Source organism: Planococcus citri, chromosome 2, assembly GCF_950023065.1.
Source record: "Planococcus citri chromosome 2, ihPlaCitr1.1, whole genome shotgun sequence".
NCBI lineage: Eukaryota > Metazoa > Arthropoda > Insecta > Hemiptera > Pseudococcidae > Planococcus > Planococcus citri.
In genome coordinates this window covers 25996346-26016177 of record NC_088678.1, presented here as the reverse complement: position 1 = coordinate 26016177, position 19832 = coordinate 25996346, and the positions used below count along the sequence as shown (strand labels likewise).

Sequence of the window (19832 nt, the reverse complement as noted above, 5' to 3'; positions counted from 1 at the left end):
ATCAAGTGGCAACACTGATTGTCGATCGTATTTGAGAAGCGTAGACTTCTCGACGACTTATGAGATGATTAATATACGTTGTTACTGTTACCTTGCGTAGTTTATTTAACACCTACAACAAACTAATTCTTGAATAATGTAAACTTACTTAATCCAAAATCTTTAATTTAACATTCAACCACTTAAAATTTAACACAATCTAAAAAAGAAAAGGAATTTCAAAGTAACGAGCCAGTCATTTGGTATACAGTTTAATCAATTTTTATAAATCTCCCTCTCACTAGATGCACTAGATTAGCGATGCTGTCAAGCGAAGGTGGTGGCGTTTCATTAATAATTTCTTCAACTTTTTTGTAATTTGGTTGATCCAACGTTTTGGCCAAGACATCCATACCATTTGTATCGCCTCTGTCGTGGCATTTTCTGGCTTTATTTCCAATGACGTGTATTTCGGCGATAGATTTACAGAACAGGGACAACGACAAACCCTTTTTTTCAATATTCTTGATCAGTTTCTTACTTTCAGGCAGATTAAGTTTGGGTAATCTCATCCAGAAGTTGTACAATTCTCGTATTTCTTTAACGTCATTTTCGTCTAATAAAAACAGTGGGGAATTTGATTCTGGAGCTGATGTCGTGCCATCGTCTTTTTTTTCAATAGCATGAAGAGTATCCTATTTTTTAAAAAAACGAAGAGAGATAATAAATTAAAAGGCTTTGAAAACTATGAAATCAAATAAGTAGGTATGCATAATTATGTGTACCTATGGATTGTATGACTGTTGAAAGAAAATTTAAGATTCACTTACGATGTTCTTGCGGTCGCGTGTGTTTGCTAGATCTACCGTTTTCTTCCGTTCGATTATTATATCCTGCATTGTCTGAAGTGTTTTCAACTGATCGCCCATCGTGCTTTTTAAGCTCTTTTCAAAGAGAGACAAAAACGTGTCGATTTTTTCCAACGCGGCTTTCGCTTCGTCGCGTTTTTTTGTCTCGACTTGAAGCCACATGCTTTCATAGTGTCGGATGATATCGGGATCTTGGGTATTCTATTTTGAGAATATGAACAAAAAATATTTTAATCAGAATTTAGATCGAATTTCTGTCATTGTTTCAAGTGAATTCAATATATGTATTAATGAACATTGTCCCAAATTCAGGTCTTCACCCTTCTCCCAAAATATTTCCTCCGCAGCAAAAAAAATCTATCATACTCACTATTGTTTTTTTCCTTTTTTCTATGAGCTGATCTAATGCCTTCCGTCCTTCTTCGATAACTTTGCGGAATTTATTAATAGCCGTCAGGGCATCGTTTTCGAAATTCGGTATTTTTGTCAACTCTTGGAGCATCTCATGTTCAATTTTACTTTCGTTAGTTTGCATTTCTGACAAAGCCAAGAGATGATTGAGGCAATCTTTCCTCAGTATACTCAGGGTTGCTAACAAAATTTCTCGGAAGAAATGCAGTACTTTTGCAGTACTTTTTGCAGTACATTTTGCAGTACCTTGTTTTTTTAATCCAGCTTACACCGACCCCCCCCCCCAAAAAAAAAATCTTTTTGAAACAGTTGGAATTAAGCAGTAATTTTTTAGTTTACATAGAAAAACTTGTTAATTTCAGTTTGTTTTCAGTTTTCAGTTTCAGCTTTCATATCTTGAGGTTCAAAAAATTTTTTAAAAAAGATGAATTCCATTTTTTCAGGAGTTTTCAAACACCAATTTGCCACTTGGCAGCAAAAACTTGAAATTTCAAACGCTAAAATTATGAAGAAATCCGAATAAGTTGAATTTATAATTTGTAATTAGGGTATATATTCATAGCCTATCATGACTGAAAAAAAAATCGTTTTCATTTTTCAATTTTCAGAGACCTTAAACATAAAAACTTTATCATTTTGAAAAAAAATAAAATAATAACCATAAAAGTAAACAAAAAGTAGCCCGAGCGTATTAGCGAGGGCAGAAACTTTTGAAAATTCCTGTTTTGATAAATGAAAGAACACGGGTTTTTATGGGAAGAGATTGATTTTTTTGGCTTGAAAATTTCAGAATTTGAACAATTTTTTAAAATAAATTTCAGTTCCAAATAAGAAAAGCAAAAAAGCCCGAACGAAGTAAGTGCATAAGCTCTCAAAATTTTCGTATTTCGAGCAATAAAAAAAATTTTTTTCATGAGAGGAGTTTATTTTTGGATTTAAACATCTTTTTGGGTTTGAATGACGGATTTTTAGAAAGTTTGATTTTTTAAAAGAAAAACTAATAGACCTAGAAATTTAGAAAAAGAGAAACTGCATTCAGCCCGAGCGAAGCGAGGGCGAAAAATTCTTAAAATGTGCTATTCAAGTCTCACAAAAGTTGGTAATTAAACTTCTTTATTAAGACTAAAAATTTTCAAAATTTATTGACATTGACGAGTTCCAACACCATCAGAACATTTGGGCAAATTTGCTGACTTTTTATAATTTGACAACTTTGGGTAGGTGGTCTGTTGGAAAAATTGAAAGGTATACATAGATGAAAACTGACCAAACATAATGTGATTTTTATGAGTTTTTTTTAAATTCAGAAATATGAAAAGAAAATCAAAATATTGCCCGAGCAAAGCGAGGGCGAAAAAAAATTTTGTGGAATATTGTTTGAAAAATAGTGGTTTTTAACCATTTTAAGCACAATTTTCGCCAAAAACTGAAATGAGTTTGAGAAAAAATGCAGTACTTTTCAGGCAAAATGCAGTACTTTACAGTACTTGCAGTACCGAGGATTTCAATGCAGTACTTTTACAGTACTTGCAGTACCTGCAGTACCTGTTAGACACCCTGATACTTTGTTCATTTGGTTTCAACTTATCATACTCCTTTAATAACTTCGCAAGGGCATCTTCATAGTTGCCCATTTCTTCAGATGATTCATAAGAAACCTAAATTTGAAAACAATTATCAACATTCATGTTACGAAATTTGCAGCAATAGAATTTCTTACCAAGCTGGCACTACCTTGTTGAAGTTTACTTACCAAAAACCGTGCGCTGGCTTGGGATAAAAGCACAAAAGTACAAACCAAAAATATCGTATCGAATTGTATTCGTATCATGATTTTGTTCTTATTCGACCAAAGTTCAAAAGTAAACTGAATGCAAAAAACGTTTCAAATAATTTGCTTTTGGATATTTACAAATATTTATACTGAGTATGAAATGGTTAGTATATGTTCGAGAAATTATATAGGTATATTTATCTCGTATTTTTTAATCAAGACATTCATTTTATCTGTGAGCATTATAGCAAACATTCGATTTTCTTGAATGTTGATTTTGTTCGCATGTTTTCAATGTCATAGTTACCAACGTACTACAAAATGTGGCTCATCATCCCATATCAGCTCGAACAAAATTAAATTTGGATTCTCTGAATCTGATTCCGTTCAAATTTTTTTAAAAGGTTCTCCTATGCCTCAACGCCTCATCTACAAGTATTCGAAACTGATTAAAGAAGCAAAACTGTTTACGGTGTTTTTAAAAGACTAAGTATAAATCAGGGTGTCTACTGGATTTGAAAAATCAAATTCCTTGCTGTTTCCTTGCCATTTTCCTTGCTTCAAATTTGAGTTTAAAAAGACAACCCCTCCCCCTTGTGTACAGGTACTCGTTTTGATTGAAATTTCTTGATGTTTTTGGCATCCAATATTAAACGCTAGAGAGAAATGTGTCACACCACCACACCCCCTCCCGCATTACTTTCTAATAGTCGCATCAGCAGAAAATATGTACCTATCGAAAGGGAAAACGAACAGAAATTTTTCTTGGTACAGGTACTGAAATGAAAAATTCGTACCTTTTTTCGTCGTTTTTGTGATTTATTCAGCTTTTAAACTTTGAAAATTGAATCTAAGATGAGAAGAGAAGAGCGAAGATTTTAACAATTTAGAGCAGTAAAATCATGTTAAGAAGAAGTTTCAACGCAAAAATTTCGTGCTTTTTGATGTTTTTAAAAGAAATTTTCCACCTCTTTTCGCTATTTTCTGTTGCATAATACAATTTTGCGTTTTTTGAGGTACAACCCAGAAATTTTATAACTTCCGATTTCAAAGCGAAGTGAGGGCAAACACTTTTGAAAATTGATAATAATTCAAAAAAAAAAAATAAGACCATTATTTTCTCTTTTAATTTTTTTTTTCAATTTTCACTTTTCACTTTTGATTTGTTTAATAGACTATTTGTCAAACAAAATAATTTGGGAAAAAATGAAATAATTCAGCTCGAGCAAAGCGAGGACGAAAGCTTTCGAAAAATGATTCAAAAAGCAGAAATCAACTATTTTTAATGAGAAGAATTAGTCCAGGAGAATTAGCATTTCATGTGGAAAAGTCGGATAACAAGCTGAATTTCGGTATAGGGGGGTTTTTTGATGCGCTGAACACGAATTTTGGGTGTCCGGGTGAATCCGGTGTACGCTTCCCCCTTTTTTGTGGACCTTTTGCCCCCCAATTTTGGTTTTTGGCGTATCACTCCGAAAGTATGCATTTTAACGAAAAATTCATTTTATGTTTTTTGTTCTCCTCTAAATTCCGCGTCGAATGAGGGGTCAGCGAAATTTCCAACCCCAAGGGGGGTGGTGCTAGAACCATTCAAAGAAGGGGGTTCCTGAAAAATACATAATGGCTATAGGGGCCTAAGAGGGGTGAAATGGTCCCCAAAAGCGTTTGAGTTGATATTAGCATGGAAGATGGGTACCATTGAGAAACTTCCGCGTGAAAAATTTCAGATCCACGCCACCTCCCCATTTTTGGGAACCCCCTTTTCTGAAATTTCAATAACACTTTTCTCAGCCCCATTTCAACCGATTTTGAAAATTTTTCAGTATGTTATGTATATCCTTAGTAGGTATCCCCACAAAAATTTTCAACCCCCTCCCCTCATATTTACTCCTCAAAATGATGTAAAAATGTGTCTTAGGGTGGTTGGGGGTAAAATGGGAATTTTGGGGGTAAATATGAGGGGAGGGGGTTGAAAATTTTTGTGGGGATACCTACTAAGGATATACATAACATACTGAAAAATTTTCAAAATCGGTTGAAATGGGGCTGAGAAAAGTGTTATTGAAATTTCAGAAAAGGGGGTTCCCAAAAATGGGGAGGTGGCGTGGATCTGAAATTTTTCACGCGGAAGTTTCTCAATGGTACCCATCTTCCATGCTAATATCAACTCAAACGCTTTTGGGGACCATTTCACCCCTCTTAGGCCCCTATAGCCATTATGTATTTTTCAGGAACCCCCTTCTTTGAATGGTTCTAGCACCACCCCCCTTGGGGTTGGAAATTTCGCTGACCCCTCATTCGACGCGGAATTTAGAGGAGAACAAAAAACATAAAATGAATTTTTCGTTAAAATGCATACTTTCGGAGTGATACGCCAAAAACCAAAATTGGGGGGCAAAAGGTCCACAAAAAAGGGGGAAGCGTACACCGGATTCACCCGGACACCCAAAATTCGTGTTCAGCGCATCAAAAAACCCCCCTATACCAAAATTCAGCTTGTTATCCGACTTTTCCACATGACCCCATTTTTTTAGCTAATTCTCCTGGACTAAATTACAAGAAAAAAACATGGAAAATGCATTATGAAATTGAAAATTCAAGAGGAACTTTTTTGAAAAATCCTTGCTATTACACAGAAATTGTCAAAATCCCTGCTGTTTTCCTGCTTTCTTGCTACCCCGAGTGAAATCCTTGCTATTTCCTTGTTTTCCTTGCCAGTAGACACCCTGTAAATGGAAAAATGAATGGTAAAACTCGTGAAGCTTGATCTCAGCTCTTTGAACGTCCCATGCAACAATGTCTCAAAAATGGCCAGCATTTCAAAAAAAATTGCGGCGTCAAGCTACAAAATTGGTTGAATTTCAAGTAATTTTGCCTTCATCCTAAATATTGATCCTCATCTCCTACAGAAATCAACACGTAATATCACATTATTAGTTTCGCTTTGAGAAATTGAAATTTCAATTACAATGAATGTTCTCTCTTAAGCTATCCAACCATTTTTCGTACCTATTGGACACCATTTGAGAATCATTAAGGCGGAGGGTATAGATTTATTTTCATTCAATTCGGATGGGTAATTGCTGAGTAATTGCAATTTTAGTTCATTATTTTAATGCATTAAATCCTAAAAAAAGGAAAAGGGGACTTGTAGAACATCTGCCGCTCATTGTACCCTGCTATACCCCCAGTCTATTCCATCACCAGCTGTGTTTCATTGTACCCTGTTACACCCCCGTCTGTTAGCTGTAAATTCCAAGTGGGAGTGGTTTGGTGGGGCGTTTACCAAACAAATATAATTATTATTTTAATGCCCTAACCCTCGTAGTGAATAGGTGGCTGAGTGGATAGGGCATGTAGGTAGGAATAGGAAATTTAGGGACCCAGGTTGGAATCCCCGTGAGGTAAGTAGGTAGGTGACAGATTTTTCGTAGGAAAATTGGATAGGTAAATGCTTTGGAGTTACTACCTATGTGTAGTACATGAAAATGGGGCAAAAATAATGCTGAAATTGAGTTATGAATTATGATATCATTTGCTAAATAATACTGAAATTGAGTTATGAATTATGATATCATTTGCTAACTAAAAATTCATTTCATTAATTTTTTGTCTACCTATAGCCATAAGTATAGTAAGAATTACCTTGACATGAATAATTTTCAACTTTTTACTTATAATTTAAAAATTACTTCAAAATGAGTAATTAAACTAATTTTTGTACAATTGAAACATGTAATTTTTATTATCATGATTTAGTAAAAATTATTAAAACAAAATGATTTTTACTATTGGTACCTATAGCAAAATTTATTAAAATGATAATTTTTACTATACGATTACAGTAAAAATTATTGAATGGGATCTGGTACTTAATTGTGCTTAATACCAGTATTTAGTTAAATTTTTCTGTAAAAATTACCCATATTTTTTTTCGTGTAATTTAGAGGCAATTCAAATTCTTAACATATTTTATAAGATTTAATTCTTAATTTAGAATAAAAAGCAAGTTCTGAAAGTTGGTTTGAAAATTTATAAATTTGAAGACAATGGAAATTCTAAAAAAAATAATATGAAAATTTGTATTTAGAGACGCTGAGAATTCCAAAAATTGATTAAAAGTTCTGTAAGTTGCAGATAATGTGAACTTGAAAATTATATGAAATAAGTATTGTAATATTTATGAACAAGATAAGAATTCTGAAAAATTGGAGGCAATGTAAATTCCAAAAATTGAGTAAACGTTTTACAATTTGTGGACAATATGAACTTGAAAATTGAATTTGAAATTTTTTAATTCAAAGACAATAAGAATTCTGAAAAATTATTCAAAATTTGACTATTTAGAGGCAATGTGAATTCTAAAAATTGATTGCAAATTTCCTAACTCAGCAGCAATGCAAAATTCTGAAAATTTATTGAAAACTTTATGAAATTGTAGCGATGGGGAATTCGGGAAATTGATTTGAAATTTTGTAAATTTTAAAACAATGCAAAATATGAAAAACAACTAGGAATTTCTTAATTTAGAAGCAATACAAGCTTATAAATTATTCTGAAATACCTATTGTAATTTGGAAAATATGAAAACACTGAAAAACAATTATTATTTTGAAGCAGTGAGAGTTTCAAAAATTCTCATTACTGTGACATGGTTGATTCACTTATGTACTACCTAGATGTAATAACATAACGGTTATAGCTGTAGAAAAGGCAGCTAGCTACGCACACTTTGCAGCTAGTTGTATTTTTCGTTCAGTATTTTTTTTTTTAATTTCTCATCTCAGGTGTCCTCGAAAATCAGGTCCTGGATCAAATTTTCCTTTTTTCGCGCCCTCTCCGTACAACTTTTCTCGAATGGCATCGTTAACTGCTTCAAAATTCAAGTACATACTTCTTTATTTTTGATTTTTCGATTTTCTCGTTAAATTGTGTCACGCCATTCAAAGGGGAAAAAACCAAGCTCTCAAAAAAAAAATGACTCACATTTACTCATAGTCACATGTGCACTAATTTAGATGAAAAATACGTGAATCGTGAAAAAACCAAGAATCGACATTTTTAATTTCCTAGCTATAAAAATACGACGACTCGGACCTAGTTAATATAGTTGTATACATTGCTTTAGAGTAGGAGTAACGCCGATTCTACCTTCCAGTTGCAGCAGGTTTCCAAGTAACGGTTGGTTAACTCTTTGATAAAAGTTGTACATCGACTTGCGCGGGTTTTGTTTTCAGTATCGGTTATCGTATGAACCTTGTAGGTTGAAGTTGGAGTTCGCGTTGTTTTTTTTCTAATTTTTTTTTTGTTTCGTGTCGCGATTTCACGACAACTTCCGATTTCGAGGTTCGTGCTGATTCGTACGTTTCGGTTTTTGAATTTTCGAAACAAACCCGCGAATATCGTGATTCGCGAGTGTATTATTGAAAAGTGCTATTCTCAGTTTCAGTGTGTTTGTGAATATTGTTCTTCTCAAGTGACGTAAAGGATACAAAGGATTTGAATCAGGTAAGAAAAACACGAATTTATGACACGCTAAGGTTAACGATCTCGACTCGCCAGTTGCTATATTTTCAAGAGCTTTGGAAATACGATATAAATTTGTATTTCGCGACTCGACTACTTCCCACTACATTATATTCATCATAATTCGCAAACACCCATCTGCACACAAAGATTGTTTATGGCATTTAGCATATCTTAAATTGATTTTTATAATAAATCGCTTAACGTTTCTTAGTCAAAGTATCGTTGTATCACATAAAGATTTATCAAAATCAAACACAACAGTTGAAGATAGTGAAACACATTTACATGGGTGGATTTTATGACGAGTTTTATGACCCGATCATCGTGAAACTCGCCGGAAATACTATCGTACAATTACATCAATATTTTCAGCTTCGAAGAACTCCAAGTGAATTGAATACCTATTACCTACTCAATACTCATTACCTATTTAAAAAATGAAATAAAAATACTGGCAAATAATAAAACTTTTTCGCCGCTCGTGTTTACAGTCAACTGATCGTAAATATTTTAGAAATTTGACTATAGGTTGTTTTACGATAAAAAGGTATCTTAATAAAGGGTAAAATTTCAGAGCACCGGAAAACTTCAACAAGTTTGTTTGGAGAATCAATTGAGTGTATTTTTCTCATACTATTTTGTAAATGTTTGTAGGAACACATAAACCATGAATTCGTTTTTTTCTTTTTCATTTTTGTAGTGTTTTGTAACTTTTTTTTGGAATTTTGCTTTTGTATATGCCAAGTCCATTTTTTTCAATTTTCCATTTATTTCATTCTTTCATAACGAAATGTACCAAATGCTCCCTCCCTCCCCCTTTTTCCTTTCAACGTCTCAACTACTCCCTCCTCTTTTCTTCGCTTTCTCAATAATCTGAAATTTAAAAACATCAAAATCTTTAACAATTATCTTAAAAATTGAAGAAGCAATCATGTAAATTTTCTTCAATGCATATTTTACTCCAAAGTGTCTCAAAAATAATCTGAGAAATAATATACATTCAAGTAGGTATGAAAAATGGGCACAATACCATAAAAATGAGTTGAAATGTCTCAACATTATCAAGCTAGATTCATTGGGAAATAAAGATACAGCTTTTAAAAAATGTTTTTAATAGCAGAAAAGTTTCTGAAATTTTGCTAAAATTGTTCAATAAGGCGAGAAAATCGTTTTAGATGCTATAAAAATGTAAAAAATAAGAAAAAGGAAACTGAAAATTATCTACTAAAGGGCATAAATGAACTACCCCCCCCACCCTTTACGGATGTAATAATCTTGTAATTATAAACACCCCCAAAAAAAAAAGTTGAAAATCGATAAGGTTACACTTTTTTCAAAAGAACGAAAAAAAGGGGGAAAACTTTATATAGCGTAAAAATTACAAATAATAAGTAAGTACTTGAAAGAGATGTATAAAATGTGAAATTTATTTGAAATTTCTCAAGATTTTGTTGAGTTATGGCAATAATTACGAAGAGATGTTTAAACGTCTTTAAAAGCTTAAATGCTGTTGAATAAGTGCATAAAACCTTTTTAAAAACCAAAAATTTTTTTTAAAATTATCAAAATTTGAAAAAATGCTTAGTAAAAATGTTTTACGGCTGATTTGAAAATTATTCGAAGTGTTACGAATGGAGATAAACGAATTTGGAAAATGAAGACCTTTCAAAACGACTTTCAAAAAAATTGGAATAAAATGTGTGGCTGCTTAAAAAATGTAAAAACATTTAAAAGGGACTTGACATTTCTTCAGGTAAACAAAAATCACAAAATTCATTCAAAAAGAGTGAAATTGTTTAAAAATTGATCAAGTTGAATAAAAACTTTTCAACACAATAAAAATGGCTAAAAATACTGACCAAAATTATTTAAAAAATTACAAAAATTTATTGATATCGAAAAAAAATGAAATACTGTTCAAAATGTACCATAAAACTTGCTTGAAGTGAGTTCAAGAAACGTGAAAATCTCAATTCATTTCCATAAAAATTCTACTCATAGTTTTTCAGTAAAAAATTCATAAAATACACTTTCATAATTTATGTTTATGTATATTGGTATGTTACTTCAAGAAATTTCAGAAAAATGTAATACAAGCCTCCTTCAAGTTCTACTGGTAGTAAATGTTATGCTTTAAAATTTAATTTTTCTCCATTCTTTCCCTATAACCCTCGATTTTTTCCAAAATTATTGATTTTTTTATGAGGAAAAAAATTGAAAAAAGTCACAGCTTTCATTACAAAAAAAAAACAAAAAAAACACAATTTTGGAAAAAACTGGAAACCTGCGAAAAAATTGATTTTTACCGATTAGAAGTCACTACCTGAATTCTAACATCGATCAATATTTCGAGTCCAACCATTCAGTTTCTCCTCAGCCTCAAATTCTGAAATACGTTGAGTGACTTGTGAGAACCTCTGAGAAAGGGGTTCCTTACTTATATATTTTTTTTGAATTTTTGCTTCGAATTTTGGTGACTGGAGGAGCACTGAAGGGTAATACCTATTCAAAAAATAAGCAAAATTCGACCGAAATGTCCTCGAAAATTTTTTTTGGATCAAAATAAAGTGAGCCAATATGTTGATGATAAGTCAATATGCAACCAGATAGGTATACCTATTTCCAATTTTTTTAGAGCCCTTCTGCTCCCCTACCAACATCAGAGGTATGCAGATTCCATTTTTACAACTGGTCATAAAAAGTTGAGCTTTCACCTTGCATAAAGTTCAGTTTTAAGCTTTTCAAATTTTAATTACATACGTTGGAATTTTTAAATTTATTTTCTTAAATTAATGCAAAACTATATCACGAAGAAATTGGATCATTTTCCCCCCTATAATCAGAAACAATGTGAAAATATGATTGTTAAGACAGTACACGAGTATACTTAATGAACTCATCACAAAAAAATCAAAATTTGAAATAAATCAATTTTCATTTCCAAACGTTAAAAAAAGTTTAAATTTATTCAGTTGCCTTATTTTGACCTCTTTATGACGTATTTCATGAAAAAGTTGATAAAAATTATTACACTCATAAGTATAGCAAAAAAATTAAAAATTCGTTTATTTTTTCAATCTTTTCGAATTTTGATTTTTTTGTGATGAGTTCATTTCATCGAGTGAACGGGGGTTTTCAGCTTTTTCAACGGAAACGTAAAAATAGGGCTCAAATGGGTCAACTTCACCAATCAAAACTTTTTTTGATGTTTCAAATCAAAAAATCACATTTTTTCGCAAACATTCAATTTTTTAAAATCGACTTTACGAAATAACGCCATCCCGATTTTTTAATATGTAGTTCAGCATGAATAGTTGTCCATAATATATTTTTTTCAGGATTTTTGAGAGTCGGAACGATTTGAAAACTACGTTTTGAAACTTTTCGAGTTCATTTTTCGTACGAAAAAAAGTGGCAACACTGATTTTTATGATATCACCAAAAAGCCCTTCAAAAACCCTAACTATTGGGAAAAGTTTCATTTTAGTAGGTATCGCGGTTATCGAGTAATCCACTGCTGAAATGAATAATATTTCGAGTTCACTGATAACTTTGACACCCCCTAGCAGCCTTTGAAAAAGGACTAGAGGGCTGCGATTTGTGCCATTGGTCATCCCTTCGGAAGGTCTATCCACAGGAAAAATTTCAAAAAATTCGCCGACGCCCCTTACCACTTTTTGGTCGAATTGACGTGGAATGACCCATAAGCAAGAATTTTCAAAGATTAAAAATTAGGTAGGTACGTAATAGGTATTACTTCATTCAAAACCTCGACTTTGTAGGCAATTAATTCAAATACTTATTGGCATAATTTCTCAATTTTTTCACCACTTCATCAACCCCTCATAAAATCCTACCACCCGAACCTCCTAAAAAAAACCAGTACCCAAACAACATTGCGCAGGTAACGTATGTACCTCCCAACCATCCAACACCAATATTTCGCCAACCAAGTAAGAAAAAAAAACCAACATCATCGATTACCACTCGTCATCTCACACAACGATTTTCACGGTATCATTTAAAACTGTCCCATAAATGAATTTTCTTCAACTAACGTCTACCGCAGCAGCCGTCATCATCCGCCTACGCTTCCACCAGGGTACCCATAACTCTCGTACAAACGTAACAATTTTATCACTTCGTTTTACACAAATTATCCATGCATGATCATGATCGCCATTCTGTGTCCGACGTTGATATTTAAATAAGCCAGATTTATTGTACTATACGTATTACCTACAGGTACCTAGTACATAAACATACAGATTGGTACTGGTAGAACGAGTTCGTATAAAAGGGTCCGACTCCAAAAAATACACAACTCGTATACGGGCCGTTACACAGCGATAAATAAAATACACGATAAATACATGTAAGTAAACAAAATCATAGGTAAGATATACCAATTCTTCGTCCAATTATAAGGAAGTATATCCAGTCTATACAGCATATGATCCGTACTCTCTCTCAACAATGCACTATTTAGTACGCCTCATCAGCGTTTTTCCAACATCTTTCTTTCTCTCTTTCTTCCTTCCTCTCTCCCTTTCTCTGTGCACTCTTCTGCATGCACCTACGACAATAAATAAACGCGATGTATGGAGGAAAACCTCATCGAGACGCGGTGAAATTCGATATTATTATGGAAAGTACTACTACCTAGTACCTATATCCGCAGAGCTGCATCAACCATCCAAGCTATGCGCAATTTCACGTATACAGTATTTAATCATTGACGATTAATTTCGCCTCTGCCTTCTTCACCCAGTCTATAGTCTTCGCGTGTTCAATCACAATCTATGAGCAAGTCGCACATACGCGAGCACAGCACCATTTGTCTAGACTCCAAAACAATGTTTATACAATTGTTACGTAATTTGAGCGTCGACTTGGCTCCGTAATACACAATTCTGAATCTTTACCACAGTTGATTTGTTCGAGACGGACAAGAATACATACTGTACCTAGGTACATACAACACCAATATAGATAATCTATCTATAGTGTGCACAAATGACTTGGCCAATTTGCGGTAAATATTGTTTACTTTTCCGGTTTACTTCCCAAAACAACTCGCGTAGGTATACAGAGATAGCAGATCATTATTACGTGGCCTTACATATGACATTTGGAAATTGAATTTTTTTTATCCTAAATTATGTAAAATCTACCATACTACCATAGGTATGTACCTAGGTAACATATCGCACCCACCATATGGATACTCGTACGTTTTGCCTTGCGCCTATCTAACGTACATATGTAAGCTACCCATGCGAAATTTATAACGATAAACGTGCCCTATCAGTCAAAAACTTATACCATAGGATAGGTTATACACGCAATTACGAAATTATACCTCGTTAAAACATTCACTTATAAATTATACTCTCGATTGTTCTATTGGGTAGGCAAAGGCAATTTTATTCAAAATCGCGTATCGTTATGTACGTATATCTCGAACTATCAGCTGCGTATACTAATTCGATGACGGCAGCAATCGGTGGTGGCCGAATTATTATGCGTAATATCCATATTATAAAACAATTCTCTAGTTTCGAGTCTCGAGAGATGCCTATCGACTCTTCAACTAGGACGTACGATATAATAACAAGCTGACATAATTTTTCGATTGAGAGCAATAATAATAATAATAATAATAATCGGGTGTACCTCTGCACTGCAGAGCCAGCGAAGGAAGCAGACAACTTATAACCAATCCAACAAAATAGTCGTCTCGTTCACTAATCAGTAATCATGATACTTGGTATATAAAAAGCGTAAAAAATCCTCCACATCTCCTCATCGTAATTTCTCCCTCCTGTGTACTTACCTACAAATCGATGAAAATATGAAAGTACAAAATGAAACCAAATGAAATTCTAATCGTTTCGAAAACGCATCGTCGTCTCTTTAATTATTCTCCGGATTCGACGATCTATTTATACCAACGTAGATCTCTCGTCATCATCATTATCATCATCATCATTCATTTACACCTAGACCGCGTCAAGGATTATGTCAAACAGATCATTTATTACCGAGCGAAATTCCATCCTCTCGATGATCGAAAAGCAAACACTTAAAAGTTCAATTGTCAAGTACACCACACATCGAAGATCAACAATACCTATATAGCATGTGTGGATGAACCCTATTTCAATTCTATGTATATTTACGATAACGTGTATCCTGGATCTGCAGCTAACTTCAAGACGAAGGCAAGAGAGAGATACACGTACCTTGGTAATCAAACGATGATATTTTGTACGTTGATGGTCTCATGTACACTCTCGATTGTTCGAATTTCAAATGGTGCAATCGAGCAGAAAGTTTCTAATCTCGAAGGTTGGCTCGATCAATATAAGAGGTAAGAAAAAAAAATCGAATAAATCGTAATTAAAATAAATATACGAGCACACGTACGTATAGTACGCACTCTCGAACCTCAATCACATAAGATTATAAAGCGTGTGGTACAGGAAACCTCACGAGCGCGTTTGGATTTAATGTAGTATTATCGATAACTAGACAGGTATAGTAAATTAGAATAGGAAGAGAGAAGAAGAGGAGAAAAAAAAAGAAATTTTATGGCGAAGAAATGCGAGTGTAAGAGCAGTCGAATATACTTGGGATGGATTTTTTTTCAGTTCGTTTCACTTTTGATTCAGTTTTTGGGACAGAAGGATATGAGAAATTGGAAAGAGAGAGCATAAATTTTGTCTTTCTGAAGTACAAAGGCACTCTAATTTCAATCAAAGTAAGAATTTTTGGACAGAGAATGACTGAAAATATCCCTAACTAGAATTTCTATGCACTAAATTGATTGATTCTTCAATTTTCAGTAAATTTTTGAAAACTTGAAATATTTTTTTGGTACTGACCTAATGAAAATAGGTTATAAAATAAACCTATATCAATCTTGCTCAATAGTCAATACCCTCTCTGCAAAGAAATGAACATCACTGTTACACCTACAGAGAGATTTTGATATTTCATATTAATTTGATTAACTATTTGTACCTACCAAAGTAGTTAAAATTGACAAAGGCAGAAGAAAAATAAATTTGGTTTCCACCGTTTTAGAAGTACCCAGCTCAGAATTCCTTCAAACCATACGAGCAAATCTCAGTAAGAAATCTCAATAATGATTTTTTGATCAGATTTAAAACATGGAAAAAATAAAATGAAAACGTTTAAAACATCAAATACGCGAATCATCTATTAAAGCCGAAGGCAAAATTTAAATTCATGATTTTCCAGATGTACGTAAAGTTTCAAGTGCATAGATAGCAATTTTTTTTACACTCGAAATTTTTCAAAGACGTTGAAATTGATATGAGGAACTAAAAATTTTAAGAGGCCCAATTTGCAAATCTACAATTTCAGCGAATTCTAGTCGGACATCGCGTTTATAATTTTTTGGCTAAATTTCATAATAATACTTATCGAAAACTCAAAAAAAAATTTAAAAAACGCACATTCAATGTAACACAATCATAGGTCAAAAAAACTAAAAGTTTTTGATTTTTTTTTTTGGTACCTAGGTATCTTATTTTGAATTCTATGACGTAATTTTTCGAAATTTCACTCTTCTTCAACGCTTAATGTATCCCCAAACTGATCATTAATGGGACCAAAATTCGTGATTTTCTTTGATGCTATCGAGTGAGGTATCAAAATGCATGTTTTCTCACTTTCTGATCCCATAATTTACTTCTTTTTTGATACACCAAAAAACAGGGACTCGTACTAAATTTTTTCCAAAAAAAAGTATATAACTTTTTAGTAGCCAAAAAAAAATTGAAGTAAAAAAAGTCGAAAAACGCGAGCAAAATACATTTTAATGCGGAAAAAAATCACCAAAACATTAGAGAATTTTAGAAACAAATTCAAAAAAATTTCGAAACAAAACATTATTCCAATTAAAATCTAAGTAATAATGAACCTCGATCGAGATGTTCACAATTTTGGCAAAAAAAAAACAGGATTTTATGTCAATTATTGGAAAAAAAAATAATGCATTTCCGCAATTTTTGTCAAAAAGTGAAACTATTTCGCAACTTTTGATACTAATCGAGACTTTTTCGGATTTTTTGCAAAAAGGAGATTTCTTGCTATTTTTGGCTGGAAGCAAAACTTTGACAATTTTAGAAAAAGGCAAGACATTTCAGAATTTTTTGACAAGCTTTGATAAAAAAAATTGGGGGGAGGGGGAGCGAGAATTTTTGACAGTTTTAGCAAAAAGGCAACGAATTTTTGCAATTATGGACTAAAAGTTATACCTACTTACTTTTTAGCAATTTCTGTAGGAAAAAGTGGTACTTCTTCGCAATAAAAACAAATCTTTTTGACAACTTTTGGCAATTTCTGGCAAAAAAACGAGACTTTGTTGCACTCAGAGATGCTAAGTTACCGGTAATTTATAATTGGGTAACTTACCAGTAACTTACCGGTAAGTTACTGGTAATTTAAGTAACTTATAAAGTTTCACCAAAATGGTTCAGAAGATCAGAATTGAGATGGTGGTTACCTTAAAATCATCCAAAACTCCCAACAACTAACAGAAATTTGCTAGGGACTTGAGTAGATTTCCCAATTTCCCAATTTTGCTTATTTTGGGCTAGGGCAGAACAAAAATTTCTGCCCCTCCCACTCATTCTTCAAAAAATTCCTAATCACAGCGCACCCCAACAATAATTTTCCAAAAAAAATTAATATTGATGATATGATTTTCTCAATTTTTTTTCAAAATTCCTTCACATTAAAAAATGAAAAAATAAAAATGAATTTAATTAAAAACAAAACAAAAGTAAAATGCTTGATTTTGATTTTGAATTTTTGATTATTGATTTTGCTCAATTTTCAATTTCTGGAATTCCTTCACTTCTTTAGCAATTTTTTCACCTTGAAAAAACTTGAAAAATTTGATAAGTATTAAGTAGCTGTGGATGCAGGAACTTTTCAATTTAAAAAGTAAACTAAAATCAGTCATGAATCATTATGTGAGATTGTGAGATACTGAAATTTGAATTTCAAACCACAAGTTTTTCAGGAACTCCTCACAAGGAAAACCTAAACAGCCAAATTCAAGAACAAAATTAGGTAGGTATGGCAAAGAAATCAGAAATCACATTTTCTTCCTCAACATCAATTGTTTTTCAAGTTCAAGTTCAAACCTTCAAACCTCACAGACACAGCATTCAAATTTCAAAAAGAAAAAAAAGCACAACTTTTGAAGATTTGTAATAGGTACCTACCTATTTATTTACACATTGAAAAATTGTAACTTCTTGTATCTAGACAGCTATAGGAACACATGCAAACATCCAAAATTACCCTTGTCAACATTTCTATTGAAAATTTATAAATTACCGCGGTAACTTATGGTAATTTATGTCATGGTAACTTACCGGTAACTTACCGGTAAGTTCTCGGGTAAGTTACCGCGGTAAGTTTCCATGCATCTCTGGTTGCACTTCTAAGTACAAAAGCAAAACTTTGAAAATTTTGATAAAATATGAGAATTTCTGACAATTTTAGCAAAAAGCAAGACCTTTTGCCAATCATGGGCAAAAAACGGAATTAGAGCAATTTTTCAAAAAAAGTGAGGCTTTTTGGAATTTTTTGCCAAGATTTGAGAATTTTTGGCAAAAGCAGAGCTGTGCTACTGTAGGGCTGAAAAGGCAGCAATGTGAATTTAAAAAAATGTACACTTTCATAGAGTTGGTACTCGCTTGCTCAGGGTTTTAGAAATTAATAAAAAAAAATATCAAAATCTTACTCGACTTTTAGATTGACCGAAAATAACGAAACTTCGATTCGTTGATTTTATGGGGGAAATATTCAATTATAATGTTTGATACCATCACTCGAAAAAATCAGTTAGTTTCGACGAAAGTTTGATGATTTTTAAATTCAAAATTTATTGAAAATCAAAAAAACATTCGAACAGTTGGAATTCTGATTGCTTTAGTTTGAAATCTGCACTTTACAAAAATGCAAGTTTTTTTTTTTTGGAACTGATGGAGTTCTTTTTTGAAAGCACCTTATTCTCCACCTTCGACAATTTACTTCTTTAAATTTTCAGATCTTTATCCAAAAAAATTGATTTTAAATTGAAGTCACGAAAAATTATACTTTGCAGGAAAACTTGTTCATAAAAACCCAGCAAGTCGTATAATTTGGGATGAATAAAAATTTAGAGGAACGATCTCAACTCATAAATTAGATACAGAAGGGGATGGCAATAATGGTGCAAATTTTATCGCGAGCTCATTCTAAGTCCTTTCAAAAAATTAAATTCTCAAAGATTCGGAATTCAATAATCGTTTACCTTCATCTTACTTCGTCAGTCCACCCAATTCAAGTAGATACGTATATCATACCTCGACCCATGCATTATTGTTCCAAATGTAAAATTAATTCAAACTAAATAATTTATCGACACCCACATCTTTTATATTGAAAGTCATTCACCAACATTCGCACAGATTTTGAACGTACAGTGGCTTGAGGCATATTTAAAAAGTAAGTGGGCTAGTCTACAAAATGTATTTTGATTTATTACCAAAATACAAACAAAAAAGTACAGTCCAAAAAATTCTTCAAGGCACTTCTTTTTTTTTGGACCATTCTTTTGTTTCTTCGGTTATTTAGCAGGTATGTATTGAAAAGATGAAAATGCTTGATTTTGTGACCACTTGACAATTTTTATAGGACAGAAGGGAAAGAGATCATATTATCTTGAGTTTGAATTTTTTTTCAAGTTCATTTTCTTCTTCTAACAGCCTATTAATTTGGACGCTTACGTTTTCCCATTTTTTGGTAAACACCAAACCGTGCCTTCAGTAAGGTACAACAAAGGCGAGAAAACGTCAAGATATCATTTCCTGATCCTCTTCTTGATTTTCCTTCAATTTCAAACACACAACTCTTCATTTTAATTCTCACTTCGCATCGCAAAAACACCAAATCCACTTCACCTGCAATTAAACCAGCATGTATTTGGTATTTTTTACGATCGTGTAACTTTTAAAAAGTGAGAGTTGGCTTTTCGTTGGTAAGTTGCGGAATTAGTGAAGCGACTATAGGTCTACCAGTACCGTACATTTTTTTGCTAATTTTTCTCGTTTTCTATAAAACTGGACATTGGACAATGGACGCGATGTTGAAACAAACAAATGCATAAATAGCTTTACGCAGTCGTCGCAAAATAGGTACACAAGAGTATACACTTTTTTTCATTAAAATATAATTTTTTCTTC

The 19832-nt window shown here is 32.7% G+C and overlaps 2 protein-coding genes across 3 annotated transcripts in view; one reads left to right on the top strand and one right to left on the bottom strand.

The window, feature by feature from the left end:
* Positions 1–235: 235 nt before the first annotated feature.
* On the bottom strand, positions 236–3187 carry LOC135835195 (uncharacterized). Of its 2 annotated transcripts, XM_065349357.1 has the most exons (4): positions 3013–3184; positions 1219–2917; positions 810–1049; positions 236–674 (listed from the first exon to the last, which is right to left on the bottom strand). In XM_065349357.1, exons 2-4 carry the CDS (start codon positions 1381–1383, stop codon positions 252–254), a joined length of 828 nt encoding a protein of 275 aa, XP_065205429.1. In that variant the 5' UTR covers positions 1384–2917; positions 3013–3184; the 3' UTR covers positions 236–251. The 2 variants fall into 2 exon arrangements, with proteins under 2 accessions (XP_065205429.1, XP_065205430.1); XM_065349358.1 differs by lacking the exon at positions 1219–2917 and having other exon boundaries at positions 3013–3187.
* Positions 3188–8188: 5001 nt separating this feature from the next.
* The window catches only part of LOC135835193 (uncharacterized), a 75539-nt gene continuing 63895 nt past the window's right edge, over positions 8189–19832 (top strand). Inside the window, exon 1 of the mRNA XM_065349355.1 lies at positions 8189–8541. The gene's annotated coding sequence lies outside the window, so the exon portion shown is untranslated. The remainder of the gene's footprint in view (positions 8542–19832) is intronic.